At 45.2% G+C, this 23,288-nt stretch overlaps 1 protein-coding gene across 1 annotated transcript in view; it reads left to right on the forward strand.

Annotated features, from left to right (window-relative positions):
- The window catches only part of LOC146205621 (uncharacterized), a 195,585-nt gene that overhangs the window by 140,400 nt on the left and 31,897 nt on the right, over positions 1-23,288 (forward strand). Inside the window, exon 12 of the mRNA XM_084607537.1 lies at positions 7,236-7,355. Within this exon, the coding sequence (XP_084463663.1) occupies positions 7,236-7,355 (120 nt within the window). The remainder of the gene's footprint in view (positions 1-7,235; positions 7,356-23,288) is intronic.

The raw sequence follows: 23,288 nt of genomic DNA on the forward strand, positions 1-23,288 counted from the left end.
TCCAGAGAGTACGACAGCGATTTGAAGCGCGCTGTTTCTTCGGCGACGTAATATACGAGGGTAGTCTACCATGCAGGTGACGAATTCTAAATCGCCGTTTATGGGCAGCAGTGGCATGTTTTTTGTTTTTGTTTTTGGAGGGGGGAGGGGGGGGGGCGTTGCCCTTCATATGTGAGAAATGTATATGTTTTCCTTACTTTTTGATTTTGCGCACGAGGATGTAGATTTTTGAACCTGACTTTATGGTGTCAGATGTCAGATTTAACCGTATCGACGAGCCTTGCGCTGAAGTTTGCTTAGGCGAAGCATGTTTTTTCCTTTAACAGGGGTTCGTCTTCGGCTATCGTTTTTCCTTTAAGCAATCTAAGTACGACAACCAGCACTCCCAATTGATATTTCCTTAGTTCACAGAGAGAAGCTGGCGTGGAAAACTGTTTAGCGCAGTAGCTTTTTACTGTTAGTATCCTACTCGGACGCAACACGATTTCATTACGTGTTATGACCTGGCCCAAAACGGCTAAGCAGTGGTTTAACACACACCGATAGCTTCTAAGTTAAATATACTCGTTTTGTCGCTGCAAAACTCGGGAGAGTTAGCTAGCTGCTGTGTAAATGTATGTTCAATGCTTAATGCATATTACGAAATGGGGTTGTGCCCTCCAGCGGTGGCTCTGTGGTATATCGCTCTTGACTGCTGAGCCCAAAGACACAGGTTCCATCACAGAAGCGACGGCCGCACTTTGATGAAGACGAAGCTGAAGTGCCTGTGTTGTGCGCAATGTTAGCGCACGTTAAGGAACCCCAGGCAGTTGATAACTTTCCGGAGCACTCCACTACGGCGTATCTCATAGCCGATGCCTCTTTTGGATGCTAAAGTTCATATACCATATGAAAACTCAGTTGTATTGCTCCAGCTAGTATTTCTTTGCTGCTGTTTCTTTGCCATGTACGAGAATGCACAGGTAGGGCATAAGTAAACTGAGCACGCGTTCCCGTAGAAAATAAAATTACGCATTTTACACATGAGATAAAACAATATTGTCCTAGAGAAATGGCACTACTGGACGCATATACCAAGGCTGCCAGTTTTAATTATGCAACGCGTGAAAAATGGTAGAACAAAATAATGTGCTCTTTTTACTTTTGCCTGCACCGGTACGTGCAGGATATCATAAAAAAAATGCATTATGCTTGACATGCAGGGGTAACAGTTTGGTATGCGATATAAAGTTCCTGGGATAAAAAGAAATGATCCTAATGCGGCGACTTTCATTAATAAAGTGCAACAAAATTTGCCTGCCGTTAGCTGGTCAAGTCAGATGAACACAAATTGATAATTTGTTGATGTGACTGGCACACGCCACGCGAACGAAAATACAGCCTAGTTGCTGAGGTTCGAAATGGCTGGCAGGAAGGAATAAGAGCGCATTGGAAGTGGAATTATACGCGAGTCATACGGAAAAGTAATGTTCTCAGTTCTTCAAAAACGTTTTATCGTCAGTAACGGACCGAAACGGCATTATTAGCGCAGCAGTGTGGTGAGTCCCAGCACACTTAACGTGAACGCAATACTAAATCCCATAAAAAAACAAATTGATTTTAACACTACGCCGATGGAAATAAACTTGCTCCAACACAACCGTGCGGTGAAAATATTTTCGGCGATTTTCTCTAGCGCCCGAAGGCTAGCTGAGCGCGGCTGCCGTGCAGGCGCTGCCGCGGCGATACAGCGGCCCCCCAGGGCCCAAGGAGGCGCCCGCGCGGCCGTGCGCTGGTCGGCAGAAAACGGCAGCGGCCGGTAGCGACCCTAAAATCTGCGGGCGCGTCCACTCCCTCGCTTCTTCCCCACTCGTTTCGTCTCGCGGTTGCTCGCCGCAGTCGACGTTGTCCGAGCGGAGAAGCGAGGTAGTCGAGTCGGCAAGAGGACGACAACAAGGCTGGCGCAACGACGATCGCATCAGCGCTGTACTGTCGGGGTGTATGTACAGTCCTGGCCATAATAATACAGAACATGATTGCCGATAAAAACCCTTGTCACGCGTTACAAAGCGAGTATTTGGGGGCACAGTCTCTGTAAAAAGTGTAGAACCCAGGGGTCTGCTTCTGCGCCACTTTGTGCGGAACGTAATGCATTTCCAGTGTTCCGAATCTTTTGATAGTTAGATTTTTTGCCCTATATATTAGCATATGCCGCTGATGCCTGCACAATAATATTCATTTTGTCATGGTACCCATCCTTCCCCTCTAGCGACTACAATTCGATTTCTCTAGAGGAGGTTTATAGAGCACGCATCCTTCAAGCGTTGCCCAAGAAAAATGGCATCTCCATCTTCCGTTCTGGACACTGTCTGCAAAATTATCTGCAGTTTACTTTTTTTCAGGCATAATATAGTGCTCATATCACCCCTTCCGTTTCCTGCAATTAACAAAAAAGACACTAAAAGACAAAAAATTGCGTAACGTGACTGGTTCGCTGCAGCTCCACTCGCAGATCATCCATGTTTCGCCTTGTCACTTGACTGTCAGGAGCTGCACATCACTGATATTTGAGGGACACACGTCCTTCTCTTGAGGTGCTAAGGGGTACAATGTGGCAGGTGCGGCAGAAGCCAAGTGTTTGCAGCGTGATAGCGAACGCAATAGTGGAGAAAACTCCAACACGTATGCGCTGATTTCGCGTGGCTGCAGAGCTGCGATTGAGGAAGCGGTAACCTCCACAGGCTCGATGCGACCGAGGCACTCCCCTTCGATCAACATAACGGGAGACGCAAGAGGATTGGCTACCAGAAGTGTGCAAGCGCCGTTGTTCATGTCAAGGACGGCAAACGGCAGCGGTAAATGGCGGCGGCGGCCGACAACGTTAGAGGGCACAAAGAGGACTGTCGCGGCGGTGGTAAAAGGGGCAGTGAGGGGAACCAGAACAGCGCTAACGGGTGGGATGGTTGTGTCATGAGCTACGAGGAGTTTGGCCGCAAAACGAGTACACGACTCGTGAAGCAGGGCATCAGACGGTGCATCACTTGGTTCAATGAGCTCTACTTGAGGATTGGCGCAGTCAATGATAGCATGATGCTGGGACAGGAAATCCCAGCCGAGAATGACGTCATGAGAACATGTGGGAAGAACGACGAATTCGATGATGTACAAGGCTGCAGCAATGACGACGCGAGCAGTGCAGACAGCTGTCGGCTGTATACTGTGAGCGGATGCGGTACGAAGCGATAGTCTCTCGAGGGGCGTAGTCACTTTTCGGAGGGAGCGGCAGAGGTTTTGGCTGATAACTGATACAGCGGCACCGGTGTCGACGAGCGCAAGAGTATAAACACTTTCAACGATGACAGCAGTAACATTCGCGGGATTAAGATGAGGACTTTGAAATTCTGTCGAATACGCAGTTCGTGCCTCGCGAACTGCGGCGGTTAGTTTTCCAGCTGAGTAGCGGGTCGTCGGCGCATTGGCGAAATGGAGCGGCGACGTGGTGATGGCGAACGACGAGGCAGGAAGTCCGGAGGATCGGGGGATGCTGTTGGAGGACCCGATGGAACGGGGAACTGGGGGGCCAAATAAGGTGGCGCAGGCCGTGCAGCAAATGCCATATTTATTCGGCGCCTGCAGTAGCGTGTAGTGTGCCCAGGGATGCCGCAGTGGTAGCAAATAGGCCTGTTGTCTGAAGTGCGCCATGGAGATGGTGTCTGACGCAAGGAGGGAGCAAAAGCTGTTGGTACCGAACGGATAGGGGGCGAAGCATAGGCATATGCTGGCTCAGGAGGTGGACTTGATGTAACTTCGGCATACGTGCGACGCAATACCTGAGGAGGAGCCGGCGCAAATGCTGGAGCGTAGCTCAGTGGCGCAACGCCGGGCGATGAAATTGTGGGCGTGAGGAACGGCATTGAGGGTGCGACAGGAGCTGATTGAGGAGGAGGATTAGGGACGACTTCAGATACATGTTGCTGGATTGCACGGCGAAGCTCCGGAACAATGCCAGTTGGTGTCGACTCCTTAATATATGGCTGCAGAGACAGTTGGCGCGCGACCTCCTGACGTACAAAAGCCTTGATGTCTTCAGAGAGGCTAGATGACTCCCGCTCCGCGGCTAGTTCAGCAAGTGATGCTTGAGACTGGCGAATCAAAACACGCTCCTTGCGGAGTTCGTCGTAGCTTTGACAGAGGTCGTAGATTTCCTTGACCGTAGTGGGGCCTTTGGCGACGAGCATGTTGAAAGCGCCGTCATCAACTCCTGTGAGAACTCATTTTAACGGCCTCGGTCATGGTCGGGTCAACGCGGCGACACAAATCAACAATGTCCTCAATGTAACTGGTGAACGTTTCACCGGGCAGCTGTAGTCGCGATCGAAGACGCTGTTCCGCGCGGAGCTTTCGGACCGTGGGGCGGCCAAAGACATCAGAAAATTTGGCCTTGAAATGCGCCCCGGTGGTAAAGTCCGATTCGTGGTTTCGAAACCACAGATTAGCGACGTCGCTCAAGTAACAGATAACATTATTGAGCTTACGATTGTCGTCCCAGTTATTGTGACGGCTGACCCGTTCGTAAGTGGACAGCCAATCGTCGACGTCGTCATCGCTGCTTCCACTGAAGGTAGCGGGGTCCCGTTGACGAAGGGCACCTGTGCAGGTGACTGGCGGATGTAGGTGCGATGAAGTAGGCTCCGTCATTGGGATAGTCAATGTTCTGCTGCGAAGTTCCAGGGCGAGATGGGTACAGGGAACCTCAGCTTTACCTTAACCAAGTGAAACGTGGATTTAATAGTCGATTGGAACGTCTAGCGCTGGCAGTAATTCGGGCACAGCAGGATCGGAATACAAGCCGCAGGGCACAGCTTCAGCGCGAGAGAGATGGGCGCCGGAGACCAGCGATGGTGATGGCGATGCCACAGCGTTGTTTCTTCTTCGTCAATTCTTTACAATCTGTTCAATGCTTAATACAAATAACGAAACGGGGTTGCGCCCTACGGCGGTAGCTGTGTGGTATATCGCTCTTGACTGCTGAGCCCGAAGACACAGGTTCGATCACAGAAGCGACGACCGCACTTTGATGAAGGCGAAGCTGAAGTGCCTGTGTTGTGCGCAATTTTAGCGCACGTTAAAGAACCCCAGGCAGTCGATTAATTTCCGGAGCACTCCACTACGGCGTATCTCATAGCCGATGCCACTTTTGGATGCTAAAGTTCATATACCATATGAAAACTCAGTTGTATAGCTCCAGCTAGCATTTCTCTGCTGCTCTTTCTTTGACATGTACGGGAATCAACAGATGCGGGCAAAGTAAACGGAGCACGCTTTCCCGTTCAAACTAAAATCACGCGTTTTGCACTGGAGATAAGAAAACAATATTGCCCTAGTGAAATGACACTAACATCTACCACCGGATCGCATATCTGCCAGTTTCATTTATGCAACGCCTGAAAAATGGTATAATAAAAAAACGTGCTCCTTTTACTTTTGCCTGTACCGGTATGTGCAGGATACAAAAAAAAATGCATTATGCTTGACATGCAGGGGTAACAGTTTAATATGCGATATAAAGTTCCAGGGATAAAAAGAAATGATCCTAATGCGGCGATTTTCATAAATAATGTGCAACAAAATTTGCCTGCCGTTAGCTGGTCAAGTCAGATGAACACAAATTGGTAATTTGTTGATGTGAGTGGCACATGCAAAGCGAACGACAACAGAGCCTAATTGCCGAGGTTCGAAATGACTTGCAGGAAGGAAGAGCGCATTGGAAGTGGAATTATACGCGTATCATACGCAAGAGTAATGTTCGCAGTTCTTCAAAAACGTTTTATCTTTAGTAACGGACCGAAACGGCATTAGCGCAGCAGTTTGATGAGTCCCAGCACACTTAACGTGACCGTGAACCAAAATCCCATTACAAATAAAATGATTTTAACACTACGCCAATGCAAATAAGCTTGCTCCAACACAACCGTGCGGTGAAAATATTTGCGGCGATTTTCTCTAGTGCCCGAAGGCTAGCTAAGCGGTAGGCGCGGCCGCGGCGACACAGCGGCCCCGCAGTCCCTAAGGAAACGCCCGCGCGGCGGCTGGTCGGCAGAAAATGGCCGCGACCGGTACCGACTAAAAAATCTGCGGGCGCCTCCACTCCCTCGCTTCTTCTCCACTTGTTTCGTCTCGCGGTTGCTCGCCGCAGTCGACGCTGTCCGAGCGGAGAAGCGAGGTAGTCGAGTCGGCAAGAGGACGACAACAAGGCTGGCGCAACGACGATCGCATCAGCGCTGCACTGTCGGGGTGTATGTACAGTCCCGGCCATAATAATACAGAACATGATTGCCGATAAAAATTCTTGTCACGCGTTACAAAGCGAGTATTAGGAGGCACAGTCTTTGTAAAAAGTGTAGAACCCAGGGGTCTGCTTCTGAGCCACTTTGTGCGGAACGTAATGCATTTCCATTATTCCGAATCTTTTGATGTTAGATTTTTTGCCCTACCCTCTCCAACGGAAAGGACCTCCACTAATGCTAAATCAACACCACTACACGACCCAGAAATAAACACCCTGGGCTCTGCACTTTTGACGAAGTCTGTACCTTACTATATATATTAGCACATGCCGCTGATACATACATAATAAGATTCATTTTGTCATTTATCCATCCTTCCCGTCTAGCGACTACAATTCGATTGTTCTAGTGGAGGCTTATAAAGCACGCAATCTTCAAGCATTGCCCAAGAGAAATGGTATCTCCATCTTCCGTTCTGGACACTGTCTGCAAACTTATGTGCAGTATTCTTTTTTTTCAGGCATAACATAGTGCTCATATCACCCCTTCCGTTTCCTGCAGGTAACAAAAAAGACACTAAAAGACAAAATATTGCGTAACGTGACTGGTTCGCTGCAGCTGCACTCGCAGATCATAATTATTTCGCCTTGTCACTTGACTGTCAGGAGCTGCACATCATTGATATTTGAGGGACACACGTCCTTCTCTTGAAGTGCTAAGGGGTACAATGTGGCAGGTGCGGCAGAAGCCAAGTGTTTGCACCGTGATAGCGAACGCAATAGTGGAGAAAACTCCAACACGTATGCGCTGATTTCGCATGGCTGCAGAGCTGCGATTGAGGAAGCGGTAACCTCCTGTCAGAGACCATATACAGCAGCAGAGTGCTCGTGTTCACCTCTCCATAGTTCAGAGATACCACATTCGAGCTCTCTAAAAGCTACGTGCATTCGTTCTGCCGACAAAATGCAGAGGCCGCAGCGGACGTCTAAGGCTGCAGGCCGGCAGCACCAGCGAACCCGCTGAAGATAAGGAAGTATGTGCTCTGGAACTTTCCCGTGGAGGAGATGAAGGACCCGGCCGGGCATCGAGGTGAGAACAACCTGCCATACCCCCCCCCCCCCCCGCCACGGCATTACACAAGTAGGGTTTATATTCTTCAGAGCCACCTGCCTTGTTTTATACTAAAAATCGTGCCCCTTATACACCAATAACCAATGTATTCAATATGAATTTTTACAATCGTATTTTGCGGACAGCCCTTAAAAAGAAGCTCGTATAATGTGGTCTGCTATGGTATGTAACAAATGGCAAATGTTTTATTTATCTGATTGCCTAATTCAGTGTAAATGTAGTTGAAAAAAAAAAAAGGGGGGGGGGGGGGCTACACACACTTGAACTTTTGACCTTATAACCAGTTCAAGAAATAGGTTAAGCGCCATATACTTCACTTGTATGGTGCGTCGCGTCACAGTGTAAACGTTTTGTTGACCACTTCTTCACGAGTCTTTAGAAAACTACTGTGTATCTGGTCTTGTTTGGTTTCAATCTTTATAAAGCCGTCCAAGGCAACTAATGAAGTATGTAGACGCAAAATCGGTTACAAATTTCTCTACATGGTGCTGCAGCTCAGTTAGTCTGAAATTATTTAAAGTGTTATGTTTGAGCTAGAGGAACGCTCTCCTCAGCAAAGCATTGGCGGTGGTGATGATCATCATAGTACAGGACATCGAGTTTAGTTCGGCAAGCTTCACCACGTGGCTCATGACCACGAGCTCATTCTTTCTCTTTTCTTGTGCCCTCCGGTATGCTCTATCGCATACCGGAGGGCACGAGCGCCGGCCAGAGCTGCTGGGCTCTACGTGCACCGCGAATTTATTTTTATCTTTTCTTACGCTCGTTTTTTCGAAGCTGGACGACCGACCACCACCCACAGAGGGGGTGGAATGGGGAATGTTTTTAGCCTCAGACGCACGCATGCTAGTGCGCATCTGACGGGTGCGCGTGAACAGGGGACTATGGGTCGCGCGGGCGCACGGACGCCAGCGTTGAATGCTTGTTTGTGAGCGAGGGTTCTTCAATGCTAATACAGCAGTTAAAGCCAAATGCGGCAAGTCGTTATGATGACATACAAGCCTCGACCGTGAAGTATGTTTCGTCTGAGATTAGCCCTGTATTGTCACATTTAATAAATGTATCTATTTCAACTGGCATATTTCCAGATCAGCTTAAAATAGCTAAAGTGGTACCTATACACAAAGGAGGAACGCGAAATGAGTTCACAAATTACAGACCAATTTCAGTCTTACCGGTATTTTCAAAGGTATAAATAATCGTTTGACTGTGTTCATCCAGAAACACAAGATAATCTCACCCTTTCAATTCGGGTTTCAAAAGAACAAGACGCCCGAGGAGGCCCTGCTTAAAGTAAAATCATTAATTATAAAAGATATTGAAACAAGAATGTACACTCTGGGAATCTTTTTTGATTTAAGAAAGGCCTTCGGTTCAGTTAACCATGAAACTTTGCTTTATAAGCTCCACAGGTATGGAATTCGAGGCGTTGCATCAGACCTCATTAAAAGCTATTTATCATACAGATACCAATTCGTAAATCTCAATGGAGAGCACTAGCACAATCTAGAAATCAAACTTGGAGTACCCCAAGGTTCCATACTAGGTCCCACACTATTTTTGTTGTATATAAATGATATAACTGAGGTTAAACACACACCTGAAATAACCATCTTTGCTGATGGCACTAGTATATTTTTCACGGGCAAAAATGTGCAGGGGATCGAAAAGGAAGCCAATCTTTACCTATCCCAGCTGTCTATCTGGCTCGAGAACAATAGTTTGCAGCTGAACACGCACAAAATAAAGTTTATACTATTCAAACCAGTTCACAAAGTTTCTAAAGAAAACATTACACTTAAATACAGAATGGAATATATTGATCAGGTGTCTACATAAAAATTTTTAGGTGTCTGGTTTAACGAAGATTTATCCTGTACTCCGCATATTAATCACCTTCTAACCGATCTTTCCCGTGCCGTAGGTTGTATTAGCCGTATAGCTCCTATTATCCCTCTCTGGCTTAAAAAAACTTTTTATTACACATGATTTTACTCGCGTCTACTTTATGCAATATTAGCCTGGGGTAGCACGACGAAAGGAAGTTACGATAGGCTGCTTGTACTGCAGAAGTGCATTCTACGTCTGTTTGAAAACTACAAATGTAAAATAAGTGACTTGCCAACCCAGCCACTCTTCCTAAAATATGATTTATTACCAGCCAACAAGGTATATTACTTTAAACTGATGCAAATCATCCATAAAAGAAAGCTGTACACAAGGCACACAGATATATCTCCACATTATAGCTTTCGAACCCTTGCACATAAAACAAAAAAAGCCAGAACCAATTATGGCAAACAGAATCTTTAATATCAAGTAGTAAAATCAAGTAGTAAATATCAAGTAGTAACCTTCATGAACACAGGATTGATCTTACGTTACCATTTAATTCCTTCAAATCAGCATATTAGCATTTTTAAAGACCACAGAATATATTTATTGAATATAGGTGCACCCATCTGAATCCAAATGATCAGTTTTCGTTTTTCTTGATTATTTTGCTTTTCCTTACATTCTATGTCGTCATGTTATTTCCTGTCAAATACAGATCGATATTTTTATTGCATTTTTCTTCTCATCTTCGCGCTGTCACATATTCTCTTATGTGCTTGTTTCGCTCCAAAGTGGTGTTATACTGTAAACTGCATTGTGTGGTGATATGTATTTTGTATATCTATTTTTTTTTAATTTGCTGTATTGTTAATCAGGACATTTCCCTTTGTATGCATCGTAACGTGTTGCCTGTTGCGAGCTGCACATGGGAGACGAGGCCTTGTCAGGTTACACGCCTTTTGCCTCGTCTTCCACTTTTTATTGAAAGGAAAAAATAAAGTGAAATGAACTGAACTGAACTGTCGCTAACGCGCTCTACCACCTATACACGTGTGTGCTGTGCATCGCCAGTCACATTTGTTCCCGTTCCAGAGAGTACAACAGCTATTTGAAGCGCTGTTTTTTCGGCGACGTAATATGCGGGGGTTGTCTACCATGCAGGTGACGAACTCTAAATCGCCATTTATGGGCAGCAGTGGCATGTGTTTTGTTTTTGTTTTTGGAGGGGGGGGGGGGGGGGGGGGGTGCCCCTCACATGTTAGAAATCTATGTTTTCCTTACTTTTTGATTTTGCGCACGAGGATGTAGGTATTTCAACCTGACTCCATGGTGTCAGATGTCAGATTTAACCGCATCGACGAGCCTTGCGCTGAAGTTTGCTTAGGCGAAGCATGTTTTTTCGCTTAACAGTGGTTCGTCTTTGGCTTTGGTTTTTCCTTTAAGCAATCTAAGTACGACAACCAGGACTCCCAATTGATATTTCCTTAGTTCACAGAGAGAAGCTGGCGGGAAAAACTGTTTAGCGCAGTAGCTATTTACTGTTAGTATCCTACTCGGACGCAACACGATTTCATTACGTGTTATGACCTGGCCTAAACGGCTAAGCAGTGGTTTAACACACACCGATAACTTCTTAATTAAATATACTCGTTTTGTCGCTGCAAAATTCGGGTGATGTTTGCTCGCTGCTGTTTAAATATTTGTTCAATGCTTAATACAAATAACGAAACGGGGTTGCGCCCTACGGCGGTAGCTGTGTGGTATATCGCTCTTGACTGCTGAGCCCGAAGACACAGGTTCGATCACAGAAGGGACGACCGCACTTTGATGAAGACGAAGCTGAAGTGCCTGTGTTGGGTGCAATTTCAGCGCACGTTAAAGAACCCCAGGCAGTCGATTAATTTCCGGAGCACTCCACTACGGCGTATCTCATAGCCGATGCCACTTTTGGATGCTAAAGTTCATATACCATATGAAAACTCAGTTGTATTGCTCCAGCTAGCATTTCTCTGCTGCTCTTTCTTTGACATGTACGGGAATCAACAGATGCGGGCAAAGTAAACGAAGCACGCTTTCCCGTTCAAACTAAAATCACGCGTTTTGCACTGGAGATAAGAAAACAATATTGCCCTAGTGAAATGACACTAACATCTACCACCGGATCGCATATCTGCCAGTTTCATTTATGCAACGCCTGAAAAATGGTATAATAAAAAAACGTGCTCCTTTTACTTTTGCCTGCACCGGTACGTGCAGGATATAAAAAAAAAATTCATTATGCTCTACATGCAGAGGCAACAGTTTGATATGCGATATAAAGTTCCAGAGATAAAAAGAAATGATCCTAACGCGGCGATGTTCATAATTAAAGCGCAACAAAATTTGCCTGCCGTTAGCTGGTCAAGTGAGATGAACACAAATGGATAACTTGTTGATGTGACTGGGTCACGCCGCGCCAACGACAACACAGCCTAATTGCTGAGGTTCGAAATGGCTGGCCGGAAAGAAGAAGAGCGCATTGGAAGTGGAATTATACGCGAATCATACGCAAGAGTAATGTGCGCAGTTCTTCAAAAACGTTTTATTTTCAGTAACGGACCGAATCGCATTAGCGCAGCAGTTTCATGAGTCCCAGCACACTTAACGTGACCGTAAAACAAAATCCCAATACAAATAAATTTATTTTAACACTACGCCAATGCAAATAAGCTTGCTCCAACACAACCGTGCGGTGAAACTTTTTTCGGCGATTTTCTCTTGTGCCCGAGGGCTAGCTAAGCGCGGCTGCCGTGCAGGGGCCGCCGCGGCGGTACAGCGGTCCCGCAGTCCCCAAAGAAGCGCCGTGCTGCGGCGAGCTCTTCGGCAGAAAATGGCCGCTGTCGGTAGCGACTAAAAAATCTGCGGGCGTCACCAGTACCCCGCTCTTTCCCCACTCGTTTCGTCTTGCAGTTGCTTGCCGCTGTCGGAGCGGAGAAGCGATGTAGTCGAGTCAGAAAGAGGACGACAACAAGGCTGGCGCAACTACGATCGCATCAGCGCTGCACTGTCAGGGTGTATGTACAGTCCCGGCCATAATTCAGAGCATGATTGCCGATAAAAACTCTTGTCACGTGTTACAAAGCGAGTATTAGGAGGCACAGTCTTTGTAAAATGTGTAGAACTCAGGGGTCTGCTTCTGAGCCACTTCGTGCGGAACGTAATGCATTTCCATTATTCCGAATCTTTTGATAGTTAGATTTTTTGCCCTACCCTCTCCAACGGAAAGGACCTCCACTAATGCTAAATCAACACCACTACACGACTCAGAAATAAGCACCCTGGGCTCTGCACTTTTGACGAAGGCTGTATCTTATTATATATATTAGCACATGCCGCTGATTCATACATAATAAGATTCATTTTGTCATAGTATCCATCCTTCCCCTCTAGCGACTACAATTTGATTGCAATAATGGAGGTTTATAAAGCACGCATTCTTCAAGCGTCCCAAGAAAAATGGGAACTTCATCTTCCGTTCTGGACACTGTCTGTCAGCTTATGCGCAGCTTTTTTTTTTTTTTTTTTTTTTGCAGGCATAACATAGTGCTTTTACCACCCCTTCCCTTTCCCGCAGGAAACAAAAAAGAAGCACAAGACAAAATATTGCGCAACGTGACAGGTTCGCTGCAGCTGCACTCGCAGATCATCAAAGTTTCGCCTTGTCACTTGACTGTCAGGAGCTGCACATCATTGATATTTGAGGGACACACGTCCTTCTCTTGAGGTGCTAAGGGGTACAATGTCGCAGGTGCGGCAGAAGCCATGTGTTTGCACCATGATAGCGAACACTGTACTGGAGAAAACTCCAACACGTATGCGATAATTTCGCGTGGCTGCAGGGTTGCGATTTACGAAGCGATTTACCGGCAGCACTGGCTTAAACTTTTGAACTTACCCAGTTCAAGAAACAGTTTAAGAGCCGTATACTTAAATTGCATGGTGCTTCGCGCCACAGGGTATACATTTTATTGGCCACTGCTTCGCGAGTCTTCATAAAAGCCCTGCGTACCCTGTCTTGTTTAGTTTCACTCGAATAAAACGGCTAAAGACAACTAATTAAGAATATGGAGGCAAAATTCATATATGTATGTTCTATTATTAAGCGATCGTAACCGGTTAAAAATTCCTCAACATGCATGGTGCTCAACAGTTCGAGGAGCGCAGTCTTCCAGGGCCGGATTAAGAAAAATGGGGGTCCTGGGTTAATGCGCATGCAGGTCCCCTTTCCATATACTGACCCCCCCCCCTCTCCCAACTGTCTCCTGCTCCGCTACTGGAAATATGCCATGTGTTATTTTAATTCCGCCAAATTGAAAAGAACGAAGTGCGATCAACGGGATCCATGGAGCAGCAACGCATTAGCACTAATTAGTTATACAGCGCACAAAATTGCATGGTGACACGTGACACGTGTCCGTCCGTGGCAGAGAGCCAAACTCCAGGAAAGATCCACCTGGGCCGACGACCACTTGCGGGGCTGTGCGCTGCGCTCGCCGCCTTCTCTTTCATTCACGCTGTACACAAGCCGACAGCAGGGTTTTCGTTCGCAGCACTGTTTTAATGCTAACGCATTGCTGAGCTAGCTTCCTATAATTGGGCTGGACTCCGGCAGCATCTAGGAAATATAAACACCCCTTACCCCTTTATGAGTGCCCCGAGAAGGTAATATTAGGAGTCATTAAAATTAATTCGTGGAGCCAATTCGAGTAGCAGAATTTAAGCCCTGGCTCAGTGGTTACGCTCGGCTTCTCAGCCGAGCAGCCAGGATCAAACCCAGCCGCACGGCGGCTTCGTTTTGATGCAGGCGAAATGCAAAAGGCGTCCGTGCTCTGTGCGACGTCAGTGCACGTTAAAGATCCCCAAGTGGTCGAAATTATTTCCGAGCCCCCCACTACGGTACCTCTTCCTCCCTTCCCTTACTCCCACCTTGCTCCCTGCCCTCAAGACGTGGCTGAGGTTTCCACCTAGATGTGAGGCAGTTGCTAGGGCCTTTTATTTCCACAAGAAAAATTAAATTTTGAAGCGAAAGCTTCACTACGGTACTTAGAGCAGGCTTCGGCGACACTGTAGATTTCACCTTGCAGATTTGACCTTTGCAGCTCGTGCTCGCGCCGAGCGCGGGTCTTCGTTATCTTCTTCGCTACATTAGTCTAGACACTGAGAAAGATACTGCGTCTTCCCTTTCCTCCGAAATGGCAATGGTCGGTCGGGCCCCTTCGCCGGCGTTCCTTCCTTCCTCCGCTCATGGCTTGGTTGCGGTGTTCACGTAAATTAGGCAGTTAAGACGTCTTTCTCCCCATACAAAAATTTCCTATGCTCAGCTATAGAAAATCCTTTGTATGGTCGGCTGTAAAAATTTGGCCCAAATATCTATAGCCGCTTCTATGGCTGTCTTTAGGTTTTTCTATAGTCTGTTCTATAGAAGTCTTTAACCTATTCTACAGACTTATGGCTCCCTATGTACTGCAGTCTATAGCATTTTCTATGGTCGCATACAAATGTTCATCGCCAGCAATAGAAAATCCCGTGTATTGTTGGCTATAGATATTTGGCCCAAAAAGCTATAGCCTGCTATAGAAGTCTATATGGAATAATTCTGGTGTCCTAATATAAGTATTTGCAGTCTTTAGCATTTTCTATGGTCAGCTATAGAATATTCGCGCGCGCGTGCGTGAGTGTATGTGCGTGCGTTTGTTTGTGCATGCGCAAGTGTGTATGTATATGTGTATCATGCTCTATATCTTCGGACGTTTATTTTAAATTCGATGAATAAATAACTGAAAATTGGCCAGCCGTCCCCACGACTAAGACCATCATGGGTCCGAGGTACTCACTGCAGGCGTACTTCCATACGGCGACAGTGCTCCCACCAGTTATACCAAGATTGTAACGTAATCCATTTGTCGCACAGCGTTGTAGTTGATTCCATACGGTTTCTCGTTGCATACAGCACACAACTCTTAATCAAGCTAGAGTACAAGTCACACGAGGGATTCGAACCGACGATATATGTACTTTGATATAAGGGTGTACGCCTACTTGTCTATAGCTTTTGGTATATACAATATTCTATAGCCAGCTATAACAGGTTATATGACTTGCAGTCTGTAGCTTTAGAGGCATTGACATTTCTATAGACGGCTAAAGAGAACTGTATGGCTACTAGTCTATAGCTTCGAGAGCATGCACTTTTCTATAGCCAGTTAAAGCAGCTTATATGACTTGCAGTCTGTAGCTTTAGAGGCATTGACATTTCTATAGACAGCTAAAGATAACTGTATGACTACTAGTCTATAGCTTCAGGAGCATACACTTTTCTATAGACAGCTAAAGCAGCTTATAAGGATATCAGTCTGTAGCTTTAGAGCCATTTAAATTTCTATTGACAGCTAAAGATAACTGTATGACTAATAGTATATAGCTTTAGGAGTATACACTGTTCCATAGCCAGCTAAGCAGCTTATATGGCTTGTAGTCTGTAGCTTTACAGACATTCACATTTCTATAGACAGCTAAAGGTAACTGTATGACTAGTAGTCTATAGCTTCAGGGACATACACTTTTCTATAACCAGCTAAATCAGCTTATATGGTTTTAGTCTGTCGCTTCAGAGGCATTCAAATTTCTACAGACAGATAAAGATATCGGTGTTACTAATATCCTATAGCTTCAGGAGCATAAATTTTTCTATAGCTTGCTAAAACTGATTGTATGGCTCGCAGTCTGTAGCTTTAGAGCCATTCAAATTTCTATAGACAGCTAAAGATAACTGTATGTCTAATAGTCTATAACTTCATGGACATATGGTTTTCTATAGTTAGCTAAAGAGATTTTGTATGGTCCAGAAGCTATAGACAAAGTGGTATAGAATTTTCTATAGCTGCCTATAAATATTTCAATGGCGCTTTATAGCCGACTATAAAAGTCCATAGAGAGACATAGCTGACCATAAACTTTTCCATTGAAGTACATAGACCATTTTTGTATGGGTCTGCCTCAAAAATCGCAATCTCTCGCTATGGAGGAAGTGCGCACAGAGCCGAGCACGTCAGCTCTTCACTCTGGGCGCCAGGTTTACTGTGGTCGTCCTGGGATGTAGCTATTCCTCCTATAGTCCTGTTCCGGGGTAAATTATCCGGAGCCTTTCATTAGGCCGTCCCGCATTGCCGGAGTTCATTTGGGACGTTAAAGCCGTTGAACCTGAACATAAACCCATTAACGAGTGTTTCGCTTTCCTACAGTGGCCGCCAGGGCACGAAGTGAAACTATGGGACCTCCAAGAAGCTAGCACAGCCCAAGTTGTTTTAAATTTGGTAAAGCTAAAGAGAAAACTCTTGTGTTATTATTGTAAGGAAAACAACAAAACTCGCTTGAAACGCGTGCTATTGTAAACACCAACACATATGTTCACTTTGTGATTAATCTCCATTCTGTTTTCAGAAATAGCTAGGCTTTAGGGAAACGTTTAGTGCACTCAAGACGAACAAGAACGTAGACGAGAAAACACAGCTCAGATGTCGATTCTTCTGAAGCTAGACTTTGTTTGCATCAATAAGTTTAATCCGGTGATAAGACGCATGGTTGTATCCAAAACATTTATCAAAATTCAAGCATCAGACTGAAGTAATCATTATATACGTTTCTCTAAAAATATGCAATATATATATACAATACTTAAGTCAATACAAAAACCATAAAAATGCACTAGAATACAGATGAAAATTACCAAAATTACCAAAGCTAGGCTTTAGGGAAACCTTTAGTGCACTCAAGACGAACAAGAACGTAGACGAGACAACACAGCTCAGATGTCGATTCTTCTGAAGCTAGACTTTGTTTGCATCAATAAGTTTAATCCGGTGATAAGACGCATGGTTGTATCCAAAACATTTATCAAAATTCAAGCATCAGACTGAAGTAATCATTATATACGTTTCTCTAAAAATATGCAATATATATATACAATACTTAAGGCAATACAAAAACCATAAAAATGCACTAGAATACAGATGAAAATTACCAAAATTACCAAAGCTAGGCTTTAGGGAAACGTTTAGTGCACTCAAGACGAACAAGAACGTAGACGAGACAACACAGCTCAGATGTCGATTCTTCTGAAGCTAGACTTTGTTTGCATCAATAAGTTTAATCCGGTGATAAGACGCATGGTTGTATCCAAAACATTTATCAAAATTCAAGCATCAGACTGAAGTAATCATTATATACGTTTCTCTAAAAATATGCAATATATATATACAATACTTAAGGCAATACAAAAACCATAAAAATGCACTAGAATACAGATGAAAATTACCAAAACTAAATAAAAAACATTATTTGAAAATATTTTCGTTAAAGGTGAGACAAGCAAGGACGACACCAATTAAAAGTGGCATTGTCAAAAACAACAAAAATACAGTTCTTTATAAGCACGCTAAATACCACAAGAACAAAAACGAGACGAACAACGAAGATTTGCATATCTCGAATTACACTGCTCAGCGTTTCATTGGCAACGTGGAGAATGGGAGGCTACACAACCAACTTATTATAACTATTCATGTATAGCGCAAACTGTCCTCTTTTAAAATGGCATCTTTCGCGCCTTCGCATTTTCGAAATCAGATGTAGTCGGTTCGAAGGATAGATCACGGAGGAGGTCACTTTCAATGGACATGATAGCAAGCCAGTTCACCTTGTCGTCAAGGAGGCTCGAACGAAGGCGATTTTTTATCAGCCACAGCTTGGGAAACGCTCGTTCGGTCTCAGTTTGCCTCGGGTATGTTTAAGTGTATTCGCAAAGCAAAAAAAAAAAAAAAAAGGTTCGCAAGCACATCAGTAAGCTTACTTTCGTGAAGCAATTTCTAGGGGACTCTTTTCCTGACACACAGAGTTGTGCAGAAAGTTCGCACACTAAACGATTTCAGCGGAAAATGCTAGATTGTAGATTATCAACTTTTGACCAGCTTCTCAGCCTGGTGTGCCAGAGAGGCCTCGCTCCCCCAGCTTCTGTCTGCAATTTTAAGAATACGAACCTTTCGTAGAGTTCAGTGTAGGTAGCCTTTCACACACGCAAAGCAGAGCTTAGACTGTTAAGTACAACCATTGTAGGTTTCTACAAAAACCTTTTTTGTACCTTGTAGCGCACTGTCGCTTTTTCCGTCCGGGCACTTACTGAAAACAATCCGTTTGCCCTCATCCTGATAACATTGATTTTTACTTAGCGTACGTGCTCTCTCTTCGATGGTATCAAAGAGAGGTCTCAAAGAAATAACAAAGCCTTCTAGAGAGCTCAGCAGGTGCACAGCAGTTGAAATGTCTAGGCCTGGTTTCTGTAGTGCTACGCTCGTCTTGTCAAAGCGCTCCAAAATTTCACTCCAGAAAATCGCCATGAATGAGGTCTCTAGTTTTGTCATTTTCTTGAAGAGAGAGCGTGCTTCGTTCTTACTGTCACTGTTTTCTTCCTCGTTCTTTGATATGGCTTCAACGCAACTCAAGACTGCATTGGAATTTTTCAGAATGGCCTTACATGATTCAGCGTGTCTTGACGAGAGACTTTTCAAAACGAGCTGCTGCCCATTTCCGCCCATGCTGTTCAAAAAATACGTCTGTCGCTTACGTGAGGCTGCAAAGAAGTCATACAGTCTCTGAATTAGTGAAAAATTTGACTGCTTCAAGGCAACTGTCAAGGCTACACGCGCCAACAAAGTTCAGTGAATGACCAGCACACGTGGCGTAGACTGCCAATTCGTTGAGGTGTTTGGTTTGAGCTTCTAGTGCTTTGTATTTTCCGGAAATATTTCTCGCATAATCATAAGCTTGGCCCCTATACAATCATCGATGGAGATGCCATTGTTCATCAATAGGGACAACACGGTATCTAAAACATACAAGCCGGTATGCGATTCGATTGAAACAAATCCAAGAAAGCGTTCGTACACTTTCCCATTTGAAAATTATCTTAAAACTATTGATCAACGTGAGTAAGGTCTGGAGTCGAATCAACAATTAAAGAGAAGTATTTTGCGCATTTCACTTTGTCAATGATACGTTCCTTGACAGTCTTTGCCATATGCTCGATAAATTCATCACAAATGGTTTTCGATAGATACGATGGGTGACCTTTTCCTTTGTTCCTGTATGGTTTGATGTGCTCCTATAGAAAGGGATCAAACTTGGCAATGGCCTCAAGCACTCTCATATAATTGCCATTTCTCAGTGAACCAAAAATCTCCTCACTGCCCCTAAATGGTAAGTTGCGCTCAGCTAGAAGCTTAACTACAACGACTATGCGCTTCTACACCTCTGTCCAGTAAGCGGTCTCAGTGACAAGATGCTTAAGCAGCTCCTTGTCAATTATGCTGCTCGAATTATAGCGGGCGAGCCATGCAGCCACGCAGTTTCGGTGCTCGACGTTATTTTCATGTGCGCGAACCTTTTCTTCTGCTCTTTTCCAATCAGAAGAGTCATGCGTAGTGAAAGCTTGAGATCAAAAATATTTTGCACATGAAACAGTAAACGAAACCTTTGGACTCCGAGTAAATTAACAGGTGTCGCTCCTACGCCTCCCCATTTGCAGCATTGTTTCTAGGAATAGCAGGGGGGAGTTACTAGTTGAGTTTGCAGAGCGCAATAACATAAGAATCATGAACACCTTCTTCAGCAAATGGAACAACCAGAAGTGGACATGGAAAGGTCCTAACGGGAGACTAAAAATGAAATTAACCTCATAATGTGTTCTAGCCCCGCCGTTGTGCAGGATGTAGAGGTAATCGGGAAGGTGCGATGCAGTGACCACAGGATGGTAAGGTCTCGAATTAGTCTAAATCTGAAAAGAGAACGACACCGATTTGTAAGAAAAGAAGTTCATCAACGAATTCGCGGTGAGGGGGAGGGCAGAAGATGTTCAGGCTCTCGCTACAGAAGAGATATTTAGCTCTAGCCGAGGATGCCGACATTAGCCTACAAGCAATGAACAATAATTTCAGAGATATCATTACTGAGTGCGCTGTAGAAGTAGGCGGTAGGATAGTTAGAGAGGATACCGGTAAGCTGTCTAAGGAGACGAAGGATTTGATTAAGAAACGCCAAAGTATGAAAGTTTCCAATCCAACACACCAGATAGAATTGGCAGAGATAACAAAGCTAATCAATAAGCGCAAAGTTGGCGATATAAGGGAGTATAACATGGAGAAAATTAAACATGCTGTAAAGAACGGGGGAAGCCTTTAAGCGATTAAGAAGAAATTGGGCATAGGCAAAAGTCAGTTGCGCGGCAATGCCATCGCGAATATGGACAAGATAGTAAATGTAGCCGAGGAGTTCTATACTGATCTCTACAGCAGCCAAAGAAGTCACGACAATAATGAGATTGACGGTAGGGAAATGCAGTTAGACGTTCCGCCAGTGACGAAGGACGAAGATAAGAAAGCATCAGAAACTATGAAAAGGGAGAAAGCAGCTGGAGTGGACCAGGTAACTATAGATTTGTTGAAGGAGGGAGAGGATATCGTGCTAGAAAAACTGGCCACACTGTATACGCAATGTCTGGTGTCATCGACTATACATGAACCATGGAAGAACGCAAACATTATCTTAATTCATAAGAAAGGGCACGCTAACGACTTGAAAAATTACAGACCAGTTAGCTTACTGTCTGTAACGTATAAGGTATTTACCAAAGTACGTAATCGCTAATAGAATCAGGGCAATTTTAGACTGCAACCAAGCAAAAGATCAAGCAGGTTTTAGGAAAGGATACTCTACTGTCGATCAAATCCATACCACCAACCCGGTGATAAAAAAATGCTCTGAATATAACCAGCCCTTATACATAGCACTCATTGATTACGAAAAAGCATTTGACTCAGTAGAAATCTCGGCAGTCTTACAGGCATTCCGAAATCAGGGTGTAGACGAGCCGTACGTGAAAGTGCTGGAAGATGTATATAGAGGGCGCACAGTAACCATAGTTCTGCATAAAGAAAGTAACAAAATTCCTATAAGCAAAGGTGTTAGGCAAGGAGACACGATCTCCCCAGTACTATTCACAGCTTGCTTGGAAGTATTCAGAAATTTGGAATGGGAGCAGTTCGGGATACGGATAGATGAAGAATACCTCAGTAATCTGCGATTTTCTGATGACATTGCCTTGCTAAGTAGCTTAGGGGATGAACTGCAAAGAATGATTGATGACCTAGACAGGAAAAGTAAAAAACGTAGGCTTGAAAATCAATATAGAGAACACTAAGGTAATGTTCAATAGCCTATAGATGGAACAGCAGTTTACGTTAGGAAGCGAAGCACTGGAAGTAGTAGGCGATTATATCTATTTAGGACAGGTAGTAACCGCAGATCCGGACCATGAAAGGAAAATAACAAGGAGAATAAGACTGGGATGGAGCGCATTTCGCAAGCACTCCAGATTGTGACTAGCAGCTTACCGGTATCTTTCAAGAGGAAAGTATACAACAGTTTCATCTTACCTGTACTTGCCTATGGGGCTAAAACGTGAAAGCTAACAAAAGGGGTTCTACTTAAGTTGAGGACAACGAAGAGGGCTATGAAAAGAAAAATGGTAGGGATAATGTTAAGAGATATGAAACGTGCAGAGTGGGTCAGAAAAATAGCTCATGTCACTGACATTCTAATGGAAATCAAGAAGAAGAAATAGGAGTGGGCAGGACATGTAACGCGAAGAAAGGATAACCGATGGTCGCTTAGGGCAACAAACTGGATTCCATGGGAAGGAAAGCGTAGCAGGGGGCGGCACAAAAATTAGGTGGGCTGATGAGGTTAAGTAGTTCGCAGGGTTCAAGTGGATGCAGCTCGCATATGACCGGGTTAATTGGAGGAATATGGCAGTGGTCTTCGCCCTGCACTGGGTTTAGTCAGGCTGAGGATGATGATGCACGAAAAGATGAGCAGACATATTGTTTTCAAGTTTTGTATTGCCTTTCGGAAAACGGAAAATGTTCCACCCGATTTTGAAAATAAAATGGCCCTTTCTCACGGCATACACCCCAAAAGCTGTCAGTAATAACTTCCGGCCACTTAGCAGGTTCACTTCAGAGAATCCCGCAACGTACCTCTTGCTGCGGGGGTGTCCGTATTTCTGTGTTGCCGCAACGAGAAGCCGTCTCATTCGCCCTCGCGAGGCACACTTTATGGGTGGCAACATGATTATTTGAAGCCAAACTACCAGGAAACAAGTGAGTCGGTTCTTGGAGTTTTACACTAGGCGAGGGAAACCGTCTGCTCGTCCTGGTTTTCTCGCTTCATACAAATAAGTCGCTCGAAGTTCCGTTGCCCATGCTTCCATATACTAAGCAGGTTAGAATAAATGGGCCCCCTTCTACTGTCCGAGACGAGGCCCTGGGCTGCAGCCCCCTTAGCCCCCCCCCCCCCCCCCCCCATCCCTAGTCCAGTGCTGCTCTTCGGCACAGCATTGGCAGTGGTGAGGATCATCACAGTAAAAATGACATGCCCAGCTTTCCGGGACATCGGGCTCAGTTCACGACGCTGTAGCATGAGCTCATCTTTTCTTTTTCTTCTGCCCTTCTCTCTCTCGAATACCGGAGGGCAGGAGCACCGGCCAGAGCTGCTGCGCTCAACGTCTACAGCACACAGTTAATTTTTTTTTTTTTTGCGACCCCCCCCCCCCCCCTCCTTTTTTTTTTTTAAGCTGAACGGCCGACCACCACCACCACCACCAGAGGGCCGTAAAAGTAGAGGAGCCTTAGCAGGCGGTAGGGTGCGAAGGCATCGAGGCACCCTAGCGGGCGGAGACGAATCTAGCGCGAGGGCGCAACGAGTCCCTCGCTTCCTCCCTAATCGTTTCGTCGCGCGGTTGCTGGAAGCAGTCGCCGCTGTCCGAGTGAGTTGAGCAGCGAGGAAGTGGAGTCGGAAGGAAGATGGCAGCAAGGCTGGCGCAACGACTATCGCGTCAGCGCTGCACTGGCGGACTGCATGTACAGGGCCGGCCATACAAGACTCGGTGATGAAAACTCACTATGC

Source organism: Amblyomma maculatum, chromosome 1 (genome assembly GCF_055883805.1).
Source record: "Amblyomma maculatum isolate TAMU_Amacu chromosome 1, ASM5588380v1, whole genome shotgun sequence".
Classification (NCBI taxonomy): Eukaryota; Metazoa; Arthropoda; class Arachnida; order Ixodida; family Ixodidae; genus Amblyomma; species Amblyomma maculatum.